This window comes from Puntigrus tetrazona, chromosome 10, assembly GCF_018831695.1.
Source record: "Puntigrus tetrazona isolate hp1 chromosome 10, ASM1883169v1, whole genome shotgun sequence".
Lineage (NCBI taxonomy): Eukaryota > Metazoa > Chordata > Actinopteri > Cypriniformes > Cyprinidae > Puntigrus > Puntigrus tetrazona.
This window is the reverse complement of record NC_056708.1, coordinates 3,842,981-3,864,817: the sequence shown is the minus strand read 5'-3', so window position 1 is coordinate 3,864,817 and position 21,837 is coordinate 3,842,981. Positions and strand designations below refer to the sequence as shown.

The window sequence follows — 21,837 nt, the reverse complement described above, 5'->3', positions numbered from 1 at the left end:
AAACATTAATCTCCCAATTTGAGCTCTTTGATATATTAGCTTCTGATTCAACCAAAAGTGTTTAAAAAGATTGAACTCTGGAATACAGTAGCTGTTTGTCAAACAAGTGACATATGGGGTGGGAAAGTGTTTGAGATACACTTTCAGTGTTTCTCTTTTTTTTTTATTCTAGTGGTTTTTGTCTTTGTACACACACACACACATGCTATAGTTTTAGATCTGTGTAGACATAAATTACCTCATGAGCAAACTTGGGAGATGGGAAAGCTTTCAATGTACTAGTCATGCAACTTTGAAAACAGGTTGGAAACATGTACCATTAAATGTCATCTGAGCTTTCTTCTGGCTAGTGCCGCAACAACTGCTGCTTGCCTACAGAATAAGAGAGAAAAAAGTAAGAAAGCTGCCTGTTACTATAGCAACCATTTGCACCTTGACAACAGCATCTTAGATGACCTGAAGGGAGGGGAGATGGAGGCTTGGTTCTCATCCTTTCTTCAGTTTCTATGGGCTGTGTGTTTAGAAATAAAAAAGGCATGTATACTCATGGTAAAAAAAAAATCAGGGTTTTTAAATAAGCTGAAACATATCTGAAATATAAAAGGTCTCTTTCTCATTTTAACCACAGTGACCTCATTTTCCTGCTATCAGAGTTCAGTTTCCATATTCCAATTGCCTCCCTCTTTAATGTCACTCATGTATTATAAAAAATTCATTGTGCAGATACTGCAGGGTGCTTCTTGTGGCTTGCATGGCACGCTTTTATAGCGAGAGATGTGAGGCTTCAGAAGCGCTGAGGATCAGCATGAAAATAGGCTAATTATACCAAACCTGGCGAATGTTCAGAAATACTAAATTCAGAGAGGCCATGAGTCATCTGCAGCCCCAGTGCAGTGGCATGATGGGGTGTTTTGATGCACTACCTTCTTTAAAACTAGTCAATGGAGGTTTTTACAGGGGGGGTGAGATATGTTTAGTGAACACATTTAGAGTGAACATATTTCTGTCAGACAGAATGAGAGGTTTATGTGGAAATGTGCATGTTCGAACCTGACAGAATGTTGTAAATGTAAAAAAACAAAACAAAAAAAACTATGTAAACCTATATAACCCAACAGGGTGCAGGACATGTTTTTTAGAAAAACTGCTGAAATACACAGACCAGCATGTTTGCTTGAGAATCCCAACCAGTTCTGCTTATAGGCTCATCTTGTGACACAGTTTGAGGCAGGGCTTTGTAGTAAGAAATATAACTTTACTATTGCATATTAATTACAGGGCCTTTAAAAAAAGAAGATATCGAAAGACAACATGCATTTTTTTTTTGCTTTAATATTTCTTCACTTAGATCAAATAATAATAAATACACACAAAATGTACCATCCAACAAAGATTGTTAAAATCTACATATTTTACTGATTATTATACTGTCATTTTGACAGTAAATATTCGTTCAATGTATTGAATTTGAATGAATATTTTGGCTTTTTCTTTTCTTCTTTTATTTCTTTCACTAGGAAAAAAATCTGAATCAACATTTTTAACTGAGGACCTCAGGTTGAGTTGACACAAAATGATTCATTTCTGACTTAGTAGTCTTTGATTTTTTTTTTTTTTAGGGATTGTGGGAAAGAGCTGGGGACGTGTCGGGATCAGGCCAAGATCATGTATGCCTGGGCCAGGAATGCTCCTCCAACCAAACTACCCAAAGGTGCTCATTTTAATCAGAGCTGTTGTAACTTAAAAGTGATCGAGTAAATGGCTCATCTTGTTTTGTTTTTTGGGGTTTTTTTAGATGTTGGCTTTAAAGTTGGAGGAGACACCAGAATTAACTACTTTGTGCTGCAAATTCACTATGGTGATGTCAAAAACTTTAGAGGTGAATACTGATGTGCATCGCAGAGCTGATCAGCACGCTTTAATGACAACGGCTTCAACCAAACTTAACTTCACCTGCTGATCAGAAATGGACTATGTGTAATGGCAATAGTTCCAGTCAATGTCCAGAATTAACATTTTTTTGTCATTATTTACACACTCTCTTCTACATTTTGACATACTTTTTCTGTGCTTTTCTGTGCCTGTGCTGCATGAAACAGCAGTATTGCTCAATGTCTGACAGCGTTTGTTTATCTCGTCTGGATTGTAGATCATCATAGAGACTGCTCAGGACTCACTTTAAGAATGACTTCCAAACCGTAAGTTTTGCAGTCGCAACTAGATCTAAGAATATCTGTGATTCATTCAGAAGACGTATTTGTTTCATTTTGTCATAATTTACTGATTCACTGATTATGAAATCGACAATGTCAAGCCTGACATGACTGAGCTTTTTTCTGAATGGAAGAGAATAGCAAAATGAGATTTGAGACCAGAAGGAAGATTACAAAAATTACACCTTAAGCTTATTGCAATTTTTCAGTTTGACCGTATATTTAACTTTCCATCTCAGGAACTCTTGTCATTCTTGTTTTCTATTTTGCAGGGGTCATGAAACTTGATGTTCTGCAGAGTTTAGCGCCAGCTTGCTTCAACACACCTGCCTGGAAGTTTAAAGTATATCTAGTAAGAGCTTGATTAGCTGCTTCAGGTGTGTTTGATTAGTGTTGGAGCTAAATTCTGCAGGACACCAGCCGTCCAGGACTGAATTGTGTTAATAAATTAAGTTTTTTATGAGCAGCTGTTAAATTCTCAAAAAAAAAAAAAAATCTAGTGTAGTCTGTGGGTTGATCGTTGAAAGTTTATTTAAAAAGATCTAAAATCACAGTAAAAGTTTGCTCTTTTCAGCATTTAAGCTTTTCAGCACAAGTCCAACCAAATTTATTTCACACATGCCAAAGGGCACAATTACTTATTTTAGTTGCTACTTGAAAAATGGGCCATATCCGTGTCTTTCAAAACATGAATGTGATGATGGAACCTGAAAAACGACAGTATTGTTGTTAATGTATTAGTTATTTCGTTGCTAGTTCAAGGCTTTTACTTTGATTGGTCAATAGAGTCATGCTGATATCACTGCAGAGTGCCTGTTTCCATTACATCCATTGTGTTCTCATTGATCAGCTAAAGCATGTTTTAACATGAGTTGAGTAACCACAAAATACAGGCTAAACTGTTTAATCAGCATAATGTATGCCTGTTGTGTTTGCAAAAGATACATAAACTGGTATGAATGCAGTGCACTTGTTGGATTGTATGATCTCTATATAATATCTATAGATAGATATTATATATGTCTATAGATATTTAAAGTGCTCCTGAAGAATACTTTCATTAGCACATTCAAATATACCTAAATATACCTTTAGTTGGACTTCCTGTGGTTGGTCACAACTTCTGGACTATTAAAGTCCATGAAGCACAAAATTAGTTGTTCCCAATTAGCAGACTTATACCAGTATCCCACTTTAGTGTACTAAAATGTATTTGAAATTTTGAAATGTATTTGTGGCATATTACTTGCATTTCAAATACATTTTAGTATATTTTTTAAGTTTTCTTAGTTATTCCTTATAAATATTAAGGCTATAAAGTTGATGTAATAAATAAGCGAATCAGTCAATAACATGTAATGTGCTGTTATTAATTCCATTTTCCAATCCATTTTAATGTGTAATGTTGTGTGCTCTGTGCAGACAGCCCTTTATTGCTGGCATGTATCTGATGATGTCTGTGGACACTGTCATTCCTCCTGGGAAGAAAGGTACAAGAAAAGGACCTTTTTATCTATTTTCCAGTTTGGCACTAATAATCTTGTAGAGATTTGGGGTTGTGAAAGGTTTCTAAGCTTTACCTTTTGCATCGTCTCATACATGACGTCTGATATTTCTGCTGTTTGCAGTTACCAATGCAGACATCGCTTGCACTTACCCATCTTCCCCAATGTATCCATTTGCCTTCAGGACACACACACACAGCCTCGGTGAGATACGGCTTTATTGCATTCATTTGTTATATTTACATCCGTTAAGTTCCTATTTAGTCTTTGTAAATTTTCTTTTACATTTTATGGCGCTAACGTACATTATCGATATCTTGTTGTGTCTCGTTTGTCAGGTAAAGTTGTGAGTGGGTACAGGGTTCGAAACGGTCAGTGGACTCAGATTGGACGCCAGTCTCCACTGCTGCCACAGGTGTGTCTAAACATCTCCACATGCCTGATCAAGCATGATTAATTCATGGCATATACAGAGAGAGAACTGAATATATCTTCTGTCTCTGATTGGAGTTCCCAGTCATGTTAATAAATCAGTGTCAGAATCAGTAATAAATCAGTAATTTTTATGTTTGCTATCAGACCTGTTTCCACTCTCTTTAAGGTATTTAAAAACGTATCATTAAGCGAAATGTCCAAAAAGCACATTATCCAGTAAATGGATACAGTGGACACACGTATACAGTATGTTTTACTGAAGTCCAGCGTGCTTTTATTGTTTAGATAACTACTGCTTCCAGCGAGCCACTTTTATGTGTAGTAGTAGTATTATGGTCCTATGATTTCTGCAATGTGGAAAACATGGATTCGGGCAATCCAGTAAAAAAAACGGAATTTACTAATGCAGAATGTCACAGAATTTGGATGTAATCTAGATCAAAAGTCGGTCAGCACACTTAAAGAAAAACTTGATATGGACTAGTTTCTGTGAATAAGCTGCCAAAATATCAGTAAACATTTTTAAAATACCACTTTTTCTCTTGACATTCGTTCTGCACATTTCTTTTTTTTTTTCTTTTATGAGCTTTTTGAAACTTTAATGTTTTGGTTAATTGGACTTAATTATGATCTCTCAGGTTATGCTAAAAGGATTTGACTTGTGTTTCGAAGAGGAACCAAAGTCTTACGGTTTCGGATTGACATGAGATTTCAATATTTATTTTTTGTTTGAGCTAACACTTCTTCACTTGTGTTTAGGCTTTTTATCCCGTCACCAACACCATTGATGTAAGAAATGGAGACATACTGGCAGCCCGTTGTGTGTTCACAGGAGAAGGAAGAACCACTATTACTCAAATCGGGTAAATCCATTTTCAGGCCAATCATTAATTCTTATTGTTGTGTTGTTTTAATTAGACTCTTACTGTTTTGTAATACTTAGCAGCAACATGTAACCGATGTCAGATTTTCTATGGGTTCACCTTTTTATTTGTGTTCATTTATTCCTATGTAGAGTTACTGTGGCAGTAAGTTTGTTAGAGGTGATTTTGTGCATGCAGTTGACATTTCCAACTTCTCCCTTTCACTGTTTGCATGGTGTTGGTTTGGTTGGTTCAGAGTCTTTGACCACCTGTCTTACTATGTCCATCTGATAAAGTAACACTGTGAGACAGGTGGTGACTGTGTGTGTTTCTGTATGGTGTTAAAGAGTGATTAAACACACACAGTAGGTTGGCTCTGTGTTTCATCATATTCCGTTTGAGCGTGACTCTTTGAACGTATGTGCGCCTCTGCCCTACCGTTCCTGTTACCATGGAGATAGGGAGAGCACATAATAGTGCATTGACGCATCTCCCAGGAAGCCCAGCACTCTCGCCCACGCACCCTACTCAGGTCCACAAGATAAAGATGTAAAGATGACTGCTGATGTACAGTCTGGTCTTTGGCACCAAGAACTGCCCACTTATACCAGAGACATATGCACAAAAGTAAACACATATGAATACATTGCCGTTGCTTGGCCCCATTTAAATGTTATTACTTATACATTTTATTCATTGTTTTTTTAATAGGAGTAAGTGTTATATACACTGAATTGAATGGAGGCAGATTTGAATATGAATCATGCTGTTCTGACAACACAAAAATAAAGTTTGCAAACACTGCAACGTTCAAGTGTTTATGTTGTTTCGGAACAAAGTGCAATCTACATGTAAAACAACCAGGAAGTTTTTACTTTTTTGTGGTATTTATGTAGAGGTACCTCTAAGAACAAACATGATTAGTGTCCTTTTACTAATTAAGCTGCAAAAGAAGTGGAAACCCAATAGGAGCTTGCTGTTGTATGTTGTGAGAGGATCTGTGGGTGTGTCATTTCAGGCAAATGCAGTTCGGTTTCTTATCTGCAGCTTTTACTTTGTTCTAGTAGTTTGTTCATGTATCATCGTTTCCTTCCTTTCAGAGGCACCTCAAATGATGAGATGTGTAACTTCTACATCATGTACTACATGGACAACAGCCGCGCTGTGCCTTACATGAACTGCAGAGATGATGGCAGTAGTGAGCTGTTCCGAAACATCCCTTCTGAGGCTAATATTCCCATCCCGGTCAGTCCAGACCATATGATGTCCATGAAGCATGAGTCACCTCCTCATGAAGGTACCATCCAAAAATAGACAGTGGGCAGTATGACAAAAGACTTATACCATGGAATGAATGCATTCATTTTGGTGATAATACAGTGAATGCAGTTAATATTTTCTTTTTATTTCTAATTTTCTTTTTTGATTTTCTCAGATGTTGTGCAGCTGCAGGAGCCTAAGAGAGAAGAGGAAGTTCTGGATCAGGGTAAGATGTTTAAAAATACTTTCAGATTACAGAGATAATCAAGATTGAAACACACAGTCACTGCTGGAATACCAAATCTCATTTGACAGACACTGTGACTGAATGACATTCTTTTATTGTGAAAAACACATCGACTTAATACATCAACTGTAACTCATAAATAGAGGCTCATAGTCATGATTGTGTTGGATTTTGGTTTGTAAGTTAATAGTCTTATTTGATGATGAATGCACCAGAACATGACGGCCTTCACAGCATCACACAACAGTGCCTGTGACGTTAAAAAGTTGGACTTGTGAAATGTCTCTTACCAAATATTGTGCAGTTTGTGAACATAGAAACTATCTTTGCTACATTTCAGCATGGATAACTTGCCAACTCTTGTTAAACAAAGATTATTTTTACTCTATTCAGCTTTCAATACATAAACCCAGTATAAATACACACCGTTGTTCTTGATGGTATTAGAAATGTTATCACCATAACCTTGTATACAGGGGTCTCACACTCAGCTCACTTGATGTTTTTCGTTTCATTTCATTTTTCAAGTTAAAAGGGTGAACTGTTAACTATTAATCCATCAAAATTCAAACATAAGTCTGCATTCAAAGTGTTTTGCCATTTACCAGCATGTATGGTGGGAGGTGTTGATGCAAAACCAGCAGTGGGCAGAAGTGTTAAAATAAAGCGACCAAAACTAAGTTATCACTGTTTTGGGGAATATATGACCATAAATTGACCTCAAGGGAAAATAGTCATACATTAAAAATAATATGTCATGACCCATTTAACCATCACTAACCTGCCGAGAGCTCACTCCTACATTTCAGAGATTTCTCTGCATGAATTAGAAACGGCATTTCATTTGTGCAAAACCTAATCCCAAAACTGCATGTATTTAGCTTCATAACAAATTTATACCCCTCCCTAGTAGAAGGTTAGGCTATGAATCATATTAATGCTAATGAAATTGCTGTGTATAGGGTCTTTTTCATATTGTGGTATTTTAATGCTTTTTATAGAAAAGATTTGTGCATATTATGTATTGGCATCTCCCTGTGGAGCCAGAACAGAGACTGAGTTTTACCAGTGCATTACTCACTTCCCAAACCACCTCCACAATGCATAAAGTCCAAACTTGGTTTAAAAGGATGGAACTATCATTCATATCAAACTATCATGCATATTAACATACTCTTTTCTCTAAATAATTATGGTTTTGTTGGATTGAATTTGTTCTGGTGTATAGAAATGTCTAAAAACTTATATTTGTTTTGCTATATTTGTTTTAGCCACTGCTGTTGCATTAGTTGATAAGAAGCAATTCATTTTTCCAATGGTAATGGGATCTTCTTGCCGTGTAGGTGTCTGGCAGTTGTCTTAGAAACCATATCTGGATTTGTTTGTGTTAATGCCCAAGGATGAATGGAAATCTATCAAACATTTCACCACTGTAGCACTCAGGGCCCCACCATAGAAATTCCCTAGAATATGCTGCTGACTTTACTGTAAACCATTAACGTATATATATATTGTTGACCAGTAAACTTTCTTAATTGGCGTAAAATCTCATTTATTAATGCTTAGTGATTATGGAAAATCAGATTTGATTCTGAGCTGTTAGTATTAAATTAGCAACTGAGTGTGGTGCATTGCACAGGGACATTGTGTCAGATAAAACAAAATAGCAACTGGCAGTGTTTGAGCACAGTCCAACTAAATCTCATATCGCAGCAGAAGGCATTTTCAATTGCCTTGCAATGAAAAGAGCTTTTCTCATTTAAAGTGCTGTTGAAGCCCAGGCTGAACAGATTGGTTGAGTTTTTTCTATAGCCTAGACGGAGGCACAAAACAATGGTGTTTAGAGGGATGCATCAGACAGATCTTGCACATCCTCTAATCACCCACAATCCTTTGAACACAAGTCCAAAAAATATATATATTTAGCAGGAGATGTTGGAGGAAGACTTTGCTTATGATTGTAGAGCCCTTTATGTGTAACGGAAGACGAAGACCTGGTACATAGGAAATTAAACAACACTGATGGCAGGATTTATCAGGTGTGCCATCACCACAGTGGAGTGGCTAATAAAGGCTGGTTCTGTGATGAAGAAGGGCTGTTTGAGACAGCAAGACTGACTGGGATAAAGGGCAAAAATCAAGATGCATTCAAAGGTGGAATCACCATAAGATAGACCTACTGTAGAAAGCTTTAATATCATCTATGAAATTTGCCTGTTAGGACAAACAGAGGTTTGTCACTGATTTGTGAGACACTGGAATCCCTAGTTGGTGCTGGCTGGTTCAGCACAGTTTACTGTCAGGTATGGATCGGCTTGTTTTCTTAAAGTTTTGGGGTCACTCAGCAATGTCACATTTTCCATGAAAACGTACATCGAAAAATAGTTTTTCCAATTTTTCTTTTGTTGAACAATCTCCCATCTTCAGATCTCTAACATTCTAATCCTAAATACTTTGAGGTAATCCGAGGAAATTTGATTCCCTACTCCTACAAGCAGTCAGCAAATATCCAAGTCAGACACAATTGCAGCATCTCTTAAATCTAAAAATGTATTACTTAGAATTGGCAGTGCTATTCTAGTAATTAGTAATAAATCACCTAATCAAAATTTCACATGGGGCTCATTTCGTGACAGTCATTCGGTCACAGAGTAGTATATGAATGTACTGTGTGTGCCTTCTCTCCCAATTTGAGCCACTGATCTCTTAAAAATATATGTGCTTGGCATCATAACATATCATAACACTAATTTTGACAAATTCTTCATTATATTGAGCTAATCCTTTATTATTTGAGCACTGTTACAGTTAAATATGGTTATGTAGTACCAGCAGTTCTGTTTTATGCATTTTATCTTACCAAGACTGTGCATCTCATGCAGGTTTCTATCCAAAGTAGCAAATTTAACACCAAATTAGTATATTGCATAAAACATTTGTGACACATTGTGGTCAGAAGCACATAACAGGTCTTACAATAATATAAAAAAAAAAAAAAAAAAAAACAGAAGTGCAATACTGTCAAAACTTTCAAAATACATACTGTATGTGAGTGCATTTATATAGGTATAATAAATATACACAGAACACCCATATTGTGCTAACACTTTTATTTTGGATGCGGTTAATCATGTAGTTGGGCATGCCATAAATTGACAATATCTAGTGCTTAATGACATCCAAAGTTTTTGCTTTGACATTTACATATCTATATTTATATTCATTTCACTTATATACTGTATTTATATATGCATAATTTATATACACAGCACACAACTGTTATTTTGGATGCAGTTAATTGTGATTCATCATCTGACAGCACTACATGCAACCTTTTCAGACTAAAAAGTGAGGAGGACAGTGAGGAGACACTAAAACAGAACACTAAAACAGCCAGTCAGCTTTATCAGAATAGACGTACTGTGCTGTATGTGATACCATCTGAATTAAAAGGCTGTTTATGTTGCATAGTCAGGCAATTGCACAAGATCTTGCTTGGGCATGTCATACAATCTGCTTGGCAACAATTGTAAGGGGCAGCCATTGAGTATATCCAATACATATATCACCACCAGCACAGCCTCCTTTCCTCGACTCCAATGACTTTCTCACTTTTCTATTCACACCACCATTCCTCTTTTGTCTTTCCGCTTCTCCTCCTCTGTTTCCTCCTGTGCAGGTGACCTCTATTCCCTTCTCTCTAAACTGCTGGGGGAGAGGGAGGATGTTGTCCACATGCATAAGTACAGCCCCGCAGAGGCAGCCCGAGCCCAGACACGTCTGATGGCAGAGATTGATAGCATAATGCAAAAAAAAGACCTGGGCTGGCCACGTTTAGGCTACAAAACAAAAGAGGATTCAATTCTGGTGAGGGACAGAGTGCACAAGTTTCACCAGTTAGAGTCCACTGTCAGCCCCTCAAGGAGCAGGACGGTTCCCGCCAGACAGCCGACCACAGGGGCGGCTCAGAGGGTCCAACCAGGTGGGTTTCGGCATTGATTTTTTACCCAAACGAAAAAGCAAGGACATGAATGTGTGGACGTTATGAGCTTTCAGCACATTGGACTCAACTGAGACACAGAGAGCTTGTCTCCCACATATCCATTTGTTTCCATTTGAAGCCTGTTTCCACCCATCTCACCGAGCTCATTCATACTCTGATTGTTTGCTTAATGTGTAATATTATAGCATGTGGTTTTCATAATTCTCTATTATGAAACATTAGAATTTCTTATAGATACCAAGATGCATTAAAAGCTTTCTTCTTGTTGGTCAAAAATCACCCCATGAACAAGATTATTTTGGTCGGTTTTGAAGATTTCTTTTTGAAATTTATTTGGAAAATATTGACATTTTTCACATTTTCATGTTGCATAAGTATTCAGACTTTTAACTGTACTTCACAGCAATTATGGCTTCAAGTCTTTTTTGGTATGATGCGACAAGCTTTGCACATCTGTATTTGGAGATTTTCTGCCTCACTGGGCAGCTGTATGAAGTTTGGGGTTGGCTTCACGTCCTGGTTTTGGTTGGGACCTTAAGTTGGCATCTTTCATCGTCTGGTTGTATGTTTAGGGTCATTGTTCTGTTGTATAGTGAAGCTTGTGCTTCACTATACTACTATATATATATATATATATATATACATATAATATGTATGTGTGTATATATAGTATATATATATATACATACATGTGTGTGTGTGTGTGTGTGTGTGTGTGTGTGTGTGTGTGTATATATATATATATATATATATATATATATATATATATATATATATATATATATATATAAAATTCCAACTGCATGATATGTGACCATAACTAAAACTAACAGAGAACCGTAAACATGCCAGTGTGATACTTAAATACTAATGTACTTGCTATTATAATAACAACAAATCACGCATAATTACATGTAACTAAGCCAAACCCTAAACATATAGTAAGAAGATGTAGTTAATTAATATTACTCAGTACTAAAATGTATGACTACACTGTAACAAGGACACCTGGAAATAAAGTGTAACCCAAACATTTAAACATCCAACACTTTAGTAATACATGGTTAAATAACTACTGAATGATAATTCAAATAAAATTAATGTGTTCATCAGTGGTTGAAGCAATGTTAAAACACTTCTTAAAGCTGAAATAATTTTTGCAAATAATCCACTGGTCAAATGCTGTGTTCTTTGTGTGAATGTGCACAAACTGTACAGTGTTTTGAGTATATAAGCAGTATGCTGTTTTAGAAATTTTTGGAATTTGATTACATAAAACACAATACGCTTTCAAACTGGCAAGGCTTTCCACATTTCAACGCTGTGCAGATGATGAGCAGTGTCTGGTTTCTAGTCTGGCGTCCTTCAAGTGCTTTTTGTCAAGCAGGCTTTCATGAGTCTAAACTGAGAAGAAGATTCCATCTGGCTACTGTCATAAAGCCCAGATTACTTGCAGTGATGGTTGTCCTTCTGCAAGCTTCTCCCATCTCCACACATCATGATCTCTGAAGCTCAATCAGAGTTTTTTTAGCAACTGCTCTGTTTGGCCAGATGGGCAGTTTGGTTGCACTCATTTATTCCATTGAAAACTCACTGCAGCTTTTGAGAGTTTTTGAAAAAAGTCCCCAAAGTTCTGCCTCAACTCAGTCCGTCTCTGAGGTTTGCAGGCAGTTCCTGTGACCTCACGGCTTGGGCTGTTTCTCACTCAAAAGGCCTCATTCTAAGTAATGCAGCATATCTCGACAGGCACGACAGCAAGTGCCACCGAAGGCCATCTCAGTTAGACGGGACCTTGGAAGGCAGCCTTTGTTTTCAATTTTTTCACTTGGCATAGTTTAAAGGCATATTGTAAATCGTTCCGTCCTTGCAAAATCCTTTGTACATACATTCCAATTCATTTAAAAGCACTTCGCTCTCTCAAGTTCTTGATAAATGCGAGACTTAAAGTGTTTTCATGATTTCTAATATGAATGCGTTGTTCTCCTTTTTAGTGTTGAGACCACAGATGGTTTTTATTAACTGTATTGCAATAATATAAAGTCAGATGGTATAAAAAAGTTTTTTAGTGTTTAGTATTTTCATTGCTTGACTATAGAGGTGAATCTTTTTATGATGTAACAAATGGACTTATTTGAGAGCTTCATTGAAATGCTATGAAGGTGTCTAGACTGAACTGTCAATGGCACAGATTTACTTTTTAGCTATTAGACTTTATATAGAAAGGTGTGCAAATTTCAAACTCTTGAAACATTAAATGTGCCACAGATGGATTAAAGTCAATCTGTAGAATCAATAGAGATGATCCAGAGAAATGGGATGCACCATTACACTAAATTTAAAGTGTCATGGCAAAAGGTCTGAATACATATGTAAATGTGATGTTTAATTTATTGTTTTTATTGTTCTGGGTCAGACTGGAAATATTCATAAAGCAAATAGTGTTTAATTTAATATTCATGTGGTTTGTGTTAAGGTTCAGTAGCAAATCTGCAGAAATAATATACAGTATATAATCTTGAGTTGTTGTTGGTTTGTCATTGCTCTTGTTTTTATTCATAACCAAGTCATATACATTTCATTAATCAGTTTTATTTGTGTCAAATATGTCTATGACTTAATTTTTTGGGAGCTATTATAATGAAAGAGTGTCATTCATCAGTACCCTTGTGCTGTCATTTGAAACACATCCTTAACCAGATCTAAGACTTTTTTCATTCACAGTATATCACTCATTTGCGTATGCATTAGTAAAACTAGCTTTAGTATTTTTACTTTAATTCCATAGAACTAAGAGTTCTCTTTTAGGTTGGTAGTTTGTATAATCAGCTTAATACCAAAACGAAAAGATATGTTCTGATTTAAATAAATTCCATACAGAGTATTTATCCACAGGCTTTTGCAACTCTGAGAAATTGTTAGTCACACTTTATGCGTTGCTTTCATGTTTACTTATTAAATGTTATGTCTAATTTGATCGTGCTTTTGGATATCGATATTAGCAAGCTGTGTTTAGCACATTTTACCATGTTTAAATCTGGTCTTCAAAACTCCTGAGGATTCATTTTTATCCAGAATCAACTGTGCAAAAGTGAGCTACAGTACTACTAGCTTACAGTGAACCTTAAATGCACACAGGTTTTAAATAAGAGTCCAGTATAGTTTTTGATAATGGACGTTTGACCTCCAGACAAGATCCATATAATTTTTGCCTAAACTTTGGACCTCATATATATTTGCTGCATCCCAGTTCGCATACTATCCATTCTAAACAGTATTTGAAAGTAGACTTAGTATGTCCCAAATTGTAGTATGTTGTAAAGAGTATGACGGAGATTCCTGGATAGTTTGCTAGATTTCAGAAGTGCAGATTGATGCACACTCTTAACAGCTAATATTGTGTGGTGGATGAAGATTCGATCAGTATTGGAATCCTGCATTAAAAAGTGTTGAAAAACTACAAACATGGCAAGTATATGAACCTGATGGACATGTAGAGAAAGGGGTAAATAATCAATGTCTAACCTAAAAAAAACATTTATTTCATTTTATATTTATTATTATATTAATCTACAATAACATTGTGAACTTTTATAAATGTAGGTTTTGTCATTAGCTTGTAAATGCATCATTATGCAAACATGAGCAGAACTCTTGAAAGGCTCGCAGATCAAAGTGCCTTTTTTGTTAACTGTGATAAGATGATTGACAGTTCAGTTGTGACGGAATGTGTAACTAAGAAACAGAGGGTCCATTAAAGATGCAGTTGTTGTGACGTGATGTGTCCCAAAGCTTGCCTTCTATTCTGCATATTTGGAAGTTTGTACTTTTCCTTCACAAAAAGACTACATACAGTACTTTTAGGAAATAGTAGGGGAAGCAGCAGTTGTTTGAAATAAAACTAACTTTTGCTTATTTTTTGTTTAATATATTGTGAAGACATTTAATCTATGTTAAATAGTGTGTGTTTCTTCAGTGTACAAATGTGTACATATTCTTCTGAGACTTCTGTACATATTATAGACATAGAATACACAGTTGTATTATTGACATCTTTGGCTGTGTTCAGATTGGAGCACTTTCACACAGTTTTATACTTATATGTTCTGACAGATCCATTCTGCTAAATGTTTGCAGCACATGTATAATATACAGCAGATATATACAAATATATATATATATATATATATATATATATATATATATATATATACGAGGTGAATACATTTTATTCTGTAACATCTTACAGAATAAAATGAATTCACCTCGTATAGGAGGTGACATTCAAAACAGTTCTCAGTTCAACTCAATAAAGGGTTCGCACACAGAAGTCCAGGACAGAATGATATATGTCACTTTATTTGGCGCATGTTTATATGTGTTAACTTGTGATTTGCGTGCATGCGTGTGTGCAGGTGCTCATCTGGTGGAGGTGTCAGACTGGCCTGAGGCAGAACTGCGTCTGGGACAGGTGTCAGGTCTGGCTCTCAACTCTAACGGTGACCTGATAATCTTCCACAGAGGAGATCACATATGGGGAATTAAGTACGTTTAAGTTCGTTTTTGTTTTGAAGATTTTCAGAACAGTACAAGGGTAAGCAAATTAGTGAATGTACACTACGTTGTGATCCAACACAGTTGTTTTTCCTTCCAGCTCCTTTAATTTCAATGGCATCTACCAGCAGCGGGATCTGGGTCCCATCCAGCAGCCCACAATCGTGGTGGTGGATCCAGTCAAAGGAAAAGTGCTCAAAGCTTCAGGGAGGAATTCGTAAGTTCGTGAGATTCTGTTATTGCACCATGTCTACAATTCATTTTAACAGTACAATGCAATTCGCAGACTCTCCCAAATTCTACCATTTTTTTTTATCAGTGGAGCTGAATTTGCACTGTAGACAGATTATAATGAGTTTGTGTTTTTGTTTGTGTGTTTTCACATGTGTGTTCTCTTCTTTGAACAGGTTCTATATGCCACATGGAATAACTACCGACAAGGACGATAATTACTGGGTGACCGATGTAGCACTTCATCAGGTAAAGACGCTCAAATGAACTTAAGAAACAAAAACGTTTGAGAAACCGCAGGCTCATCCAGGTGGGGTGAATTAGCTAAGTTCAGGACCTTGGATGGTTGTCGGAAAATGGATGGATGGTTATCTATAACATGCCATATCGATTGCAAAGGTTCATGTAGACGGAGTGTTCCTGCTATAGATTACAGTTTGTAATCTTTTGCTGAAGTGTAGACTCAGGTGTAGAAATTTTCCACTGTTGTGCAGATGGAGATGGCAGCAATTTATCTATCATAGCGCTCCAAAATGATGCAGACAGATCATAGGAAACACTGTCCATTTGTCTGGCACAGATAACAAGCAGTAGTCATTGTGCACTGAGAAAAAAAGGTAATAACCTAAGGAAGACGGACTGATCAGTCTATTGTCTTTTTTTCTTGAGAAATTTCAAAAAGAAAAAAAAGCTTATGTCAGTGAGTGCCGTTTCCTGTACCAGAAACTTGAAAACTGGAGGAAGCTCTGACAGGAAGAGGTCTGGCAGATGAACAAACGAAATAAAATACATTTACATTTAATCACTAAGCAGACGCTTTTATCCAAAGTGAGTTAAAAGTGACGACAATAGATCCAATCAAAACCAAGTCTCCATTAGTCTAGCGCTGCACACATAGGAAGGTTTTTTTTTTATATATAATAAATAAAACGAAAAGTAAATAGAATTGAGAAGGCTAGTGTTAGAGGTTCAAGCTATTAATTTTACAATAAAAAGAAAATAAGTAGATTGAATAGAATAGAGAGCTGTAGTGTTAAAGGGTCAAGTTATCGTTCTTTTAGAATAAATAGAAAAACAAGTCGATTATATAAAAATAGAAAAGAGAGTGCTAGTGTTAGAGGGTCAAGTTATTTTTATCTTTCAGAATAAATAGAAAGAAAACAAGTAGACTGAATGGAGACAGAATAGAGAGTGCTAGTTTTAGAGGGCCGTGAAGTAGGTAGAATAAGAATTGTTAATGAGTGTGTTGTTTGACTGTTCAGATGTGTGCCAGCATCACAAAGGAGCAGTCCGCTTGCTTGTGGCACTTTTTATATCTATAAAATCCCAGTATAATCATTATAATCATAAGACCGAATTATCACCTGAAGAGGTTTATTGGAAAAGCATTTGAAATAAACAATACAATTCAAATAAACACATCATAATGGTCAGGCACAATTCATTTATCTGTATAAAAATAATGTATTTTCTCCATATAAAGGTATTCAAACTGAGCAGCGATGGAAAAGATCGCCAGCTTCTGGTTTTGGGAGAAGCCTTTGAACCAGGAAGTGACAAGAAACATTTCTGCCAACCTACAGATGTGGCCGTGGACCCTGTTACTGGAAACGTCTATGTCTCAGACGGCTACTGCAACTCCAGGATCCTCAAATTCTCACCAGAGGGCAAATATATGTCACACTGGGGAGCAGGTACCTTTTTAATTTCCATATGGTTTCATATTCAAAAGAATGTGTTGACATTTGTATCAGACATTGATACAATTCTATATATCGTATATATGTCAGTGTCTGATACTTTTGATACTATTGCTGCTAGGTCTGATTAATTGAATCAGTAAGGCAGAATATCTGATTAAACACTCTTGATAGTTTAATTTTAAGACTTAATACTCATTCTCTGCTGATGGCACAGGTTCCTCGGACAGAAAACGGCGTGTTTCGTTCTTGATCCCGCACAGTCTGACCTTCCTGCCTGACAAACGGGAGTTGTGCGTGGCTGATCGAGACCATGGACGCATTCAGTGCTTTATGGCAGATACCGGCGAGTTTGTGAAGGAGATCAAAAAAGAGGAGTTTGGAGGAGAAGTGTTTGCCATCGCATACTCCTCTGTCCAAGGTATGCATGAAGAGAGCAGGATACTGTACATCTCTTCAGAGCAGATCAAGGCTATCAAGGCTTTGTTTACTGATGCAAAACCTAAATGTTGGCTGCCATGTTGTTAATGTGTGCTTTCAGGTGGTCTCATCTATGCGGTGAATGGAGTGCCTCCAGATGGGCAGGTAGCCCCTCAAGGCTTTGTTATCAATTATTCAACCAAGGAGATCCTGGATTCATTCAGTCCAGACACACAGGTGCTGATTACAGCCTCAACTCGATACAGCATTCGCTCAAAACACACATTTACCTTAAAAAGCATAGTTATTGATTATATGATAAAATTGTAAACACATTTTTTTCTTTACCTACTATAATAGAAATATGCTGTACTGGGAAATAAGACAGGACCAAAACGACTTTTTTTACTCATTCTTCTTCTTGCTCTGATATCTAAAGTCGTTTCCCTCCGTTTCTCCTGCAGGAATTTAAAATCCCACACGACATTGTTGTTACAGCAGACGGGAGCGTCTTTGTTGGAGACGCATCGTCAGATTCTGTAATAAAGTTTGTTCAGTCTGCAAGTAAGTTGTGCGAGTGTGAATATACTAGTATGTAAATATATCAGTAGAACTTTTCAAACAGAAATATGATAAATGTGTTGCAGTGCAATCATAATACAAGAATTTCATAAACAAGACAAGAGAAAAATTATTCTGAATTTTAGTTTTGCACAATCAATCACCTTTATTTATAAAGTGCTCTTAACAATTGAAATATATTGAACAGTATCAGATTTTGAAAATAGAGTGATAATAATGTTGACGCTTCTCATTGCAGAGGCAGAGCATCGCTCTGTTAAAAAAGGAGGAATTGAGGTCCAAGAAATTGAAGGTAAATTGTTTGATTGCCTTCATTTTTCACGACACAGCGAGATCACGAGGTCACCAGTAGACAGTGGCGCTTGTCCCAATATTTCCCAATATTGTCCCAATATAACTGTTTAAAATCAAAACTAGTGATCCCAGTGGAGCTGTTTCTCTGTCAGTAAGACAGTATTGGAATACAAATTAGAGTGCTGTATAAAATGGATATTTACAGTGAAAACGCTACTTTGTTTATAAGTAGTGTGAGAAACTTCAATTTGTGCTGTTTTTGTCAATAAGGTCCTTTCATACCAAATGTTTTTGTGTCCTCCCATGCTGTTTTTCGGTTGTTTTACTATAGAAAATTAGCTCAAGGGAAAAAAAATATTTTACAGTTTAATTGAATGCATTGGTGTTGAAATTAATTGTTAATGCAGTGTAAAATGTTGAAGGATTTATTGATAAACGTCTGTGATTGACTAAATGCGTCAAACTCTCAAAAGCAGACATATTTCACCAGTTTTCTTAACATTAAAGCATTCCCACGAATCCATAATTCTAATCCATTTTCGAATTCCCCACTTCTCGTCTCTTAGAAACAGAGACGTTTGTGCAGGCCAATCTGAAGCCGTTACCCAAGTTTTCAGCTCAGCATCCAGTAGCTGCTGTGCAGAAGATCCAGGAGCCGTCACAGAAGCAGCAGCAGCAGCAGCCGGCGCTGGCAGCTCCCGAGGAGAAGGAGACAACGAAGACCACAGCCAATCAGAGCACTCAGGGCGCGTCCACCGCCATCATCACCACTTTACTGCTCGTCCCATTGGTGGTCGTCATCGCTATCGGTGCATTCGTCCGCTGGAAGAGGGGGCGGATGTACAGTGGTAATTGTGGAATATGCTTTTTTTTCCCCTATTACAAGTGTGCTGTTGTGTGTAGGATTGATTTTGATTGATATCTACTTTTAAGATGACTGTCAGGTGAAGTTGGAGCCTTCAGGGTCAGCTGGAGGAATCCTGGGTAAAATCAGAGGTAAGAAAGAGATCCCAGTACTATTTTACCTTAGATCCTCAAAAAACCTGCTCAACTTTCCTCTTAAAGAGACAGTTCATCCTAAAAAAAAATGTACTCATTATTTACTCACCCTCAATTTATTTTAAACCCGTAAGACTTTAGTATAAGGACCAATTTTCTCTATTAGCTAGTTGCTTATTAGCATGCCTATTATTAACATATTGGTTGTTTATTAGTCCATTTTTAAAGCATATGTTCAGCATGACTGTAGTCTAAAGTTTAGTAGATTGATGTAATTGGCAGATGAGCTGCGCCGCAGAGTCAAACAAGAGAACCAATCAAAAGCGATCATACTTTTACTAAATGGCCTAGCAGGAGGCATCATCCACATCAAAAATAGGCAAAGCAACAAATTAATTTTATTCAGCATATACTAGCTTTTTCAGAAGATATTCAGATGTAACCCCCCTTGTTAATCGTTAACATTTAACAATAACTGTAATTTAATTTAACTTTTTTTTTCCTTGTTACACTTTATTTTAAAGTGCCCCTATTACGGGTTATGACAGCTTCATATTTTGGCTTTGGGAGTCCAAAAAAGCGGGTTTACATGCATGCATTTGTTTTGACCTTATTTGTTCAACGACTCCCAAAGGATCAGTTCAACAATCAACAAACAATAACCTCCCAGTTATTGGATGGTTTTATTTTAAGCGGTGTTTGTTAGCTTTTAACTCTTCAAAAGCCGCACCTAGTAGCAAAAAATGTATTCGCATTTTTATTCGGACCAAACTGAAAATCAAGTTTTCCCAGGTCCTCATGTGGAAGAAGTGGGCGGGCAGTATGCTAACGTTTCATGCTGACATCAACATGAAATGGCTTGGGACTCGTCCACTATATTGTTTTTGAGCTTATACTTACACGTGATTTTCAGAAATCTGCCTGCAAGAAGAAAATCGGCCTGAACCGATGTATAGCGTATAGATGCTACAGGGGTTTAAGACTCTCTGTCTCACACACAGGCAAAGCTGCAGGAAGCTTGAATCTGGGGAATTTCTTTGCCACCCACAAAGGCTACACCCGGCACGGCTTCGACAGGCTCAGCACAGAGGGAAGCGACCTGGAGAAAGACGACGAGGACGGCACGGATTCTGAAAACGAGGAGTACTCCGCTCCGCCAGCCCCCATGTCCTCGTCCTAAAGAGCGAACGCTTTCTGCTAGCGCTGTCAGATCACCTCTGTATTTGTTCGTATCGGCTGCTGAAACATTTTATCTTGTGTGAAAATGTTCTCCCTGAGACCTACGACTGCCACTTTAATTGACGCTTTTAAGGGACCACGTGGAGATTCAGAGCACTGGTCAATTTTGAGGATAAAGACATTTGATTATTATTTTTAACAGGAGCATTAAAGTAGATTATTTATTTAGTTTTAACGACGAACAGCTAGTCAATCTCTTCCAATAATTTATCAGTCCGATAGCAGTGCAATTAATATATAATTGATCCAGGCATTTTGTGTCATAACATTTCTTGTATGTTTGTGCCTTTATGTATTTCGCCTTCTGCAGCACCTATATATATATATATATATTACTACAGATGTGCCACATATTTAAGAGCTGCTACTGTCACCTGTGATTTGAGTTGTTTTTTGCATCTGATTAAAAAAAAGAGAAAAAAAAAAACATGATTACAAATTTAAGGCTGTATTTACTACATTTTCAAAGCTAATGTGAGATGTGTCTGATATTTGTTGTGATACTGAGGTTTTATTGCAAGAAAACTATTTTCAGTAACAATGTTATTTGTGTAATAAAGTGTCTGCAAAGCATCAGCTCTTTCTATCGGCTGTATGAGACTTTTTTAGCCTATAGGTTACGAATCGTGAAGATATATGGAATCGGTACCATCTGCTCTACCAAAATAAACAACATGAGAAACGTTTCTTCACATCAAAATAAAAATCAGGTTTTTACCATGCAAATCTGTAAATTAATCTATCTACAAATGACACATTGAAAACAAAAATAATTGAACAGAAATGGATGAATTGCTGCAAAAATCTTTTCCTATGTAATAACTAATGTTGTCTGGACACAAAATATACATTAAAACAACTATTTTGATACATGTTTTGAGATCTAGTGAAATAAAAGGTTAAGATGAATGACCATGGTGGAGGAACCATGTATTATTCTATTAGTCACTGGACAATGCAGCCCTATACACACACACACACACACATATATATATATATATATATATATATATATATATATATATATATATATATATATATATATATATTTATTACAGTTTCAAATATTTACTAAACAACAGCAAAAACTATTTCAAACATATAGCGGTATTGGACTAATTGGATTTCCAAGAAGGCTATATCTGCATGAACTAATAAATAAAGAGGCCCATATTAAATCTACAGCCTTTTTATTTGTAGATTTAGACAGGAATTTTTTTATCATTTAATTACTTCATTTAAATATCCTCCCTCATGAGACCCACACAAAAGGTGTTTTTTTAAATAGCCTTTCA

General features: G+C 36.5%; 1 protein-coding gene across 3 annotated transcripts in view; it reads left to right on the top strand.

The window, feature by feature from the left end:
• Positions 1-21,126, top strand: part of pam (peptidylglycine alpha-amidating monooxygenase) — a 35,829-nt gene extending 14,703 nt beyond the window's left edge. For 2 of the 3 annotated variants that reach the window (XM_043250199.1, XM_043250198.1), the window contains exons 6-26: positions 1,620-1,711; positions 1,796-1,879; positions 2,150-2,198; positions 3,636-3,703; positions 3,842-3,922; positions 4,057-4,133; positions 4,913-5,016; positions 6,117-6,313; positions 6,452-6,502; positions 10,203-10,505; positions 14,939-15,068; positions 15,178-15,294; positions 15,485-15,557; positions 16,792-17,002; positions 17,226-17,429; positions 17,550-17,665; positions 17,893-17,992; positions 18,249-18,302; positions 18,871-19,152; positions 19,238-19,300; positions 20,305-21,126. In XM_043250199.1, coding sequence (XP_043106134.1) covers positions 1,620-1,711; positions 1,796-1,879; positions 2,150-2,198; positions 3,636-3,703; positions 3,842-3,922; positions 4,057-4,133; positions 4,913-5,016; positions 6,117-6,313; positions 6,452-6,502; positions 10,203-10,505; positions 14,939-15,068; positions 15,178-15,294; positions 15,485-15,557; positions 16,792-17,002; positions 17,226-17,429; positions 17,550-17,665; positions 17,893-17,992; positions 18,249-18,302; positions 18,871-19,152; positions 19,238-19,300; positions 20,305-20,483 — 2,635 coding nt within the window. In that variant the 3' untranslated portion in view covers positions 20,484-21,126. The remainder of the gene's footprint in view (positions 1-1,619; positions 1,712-1,795; positions 1,880-2,149; positions 2,199-3,635; positions 3,704-3,841; positions 3,923-4,056; positions 4,134-4,912; positions 5,017-6,116; positions 6,314-6,451; positions 6,503-10,202; positions 10,506-14,938; positions 15,069-15,177; positions 15,295-15,484; positions 15,558-16,791; positions 17,003-17,225; positions 17,430-17,549; positions 17,666-17,892; positions 17,993-18,248; positions 18,303-18,870; positions 19,153-19,237; positions 19,301-20,304) is intronic. The other variant, XM_043250200.1, reaches the window with a different exon arrangement.
• Positions 21,127-21,837: the final 711 nt, after the last annotated feature.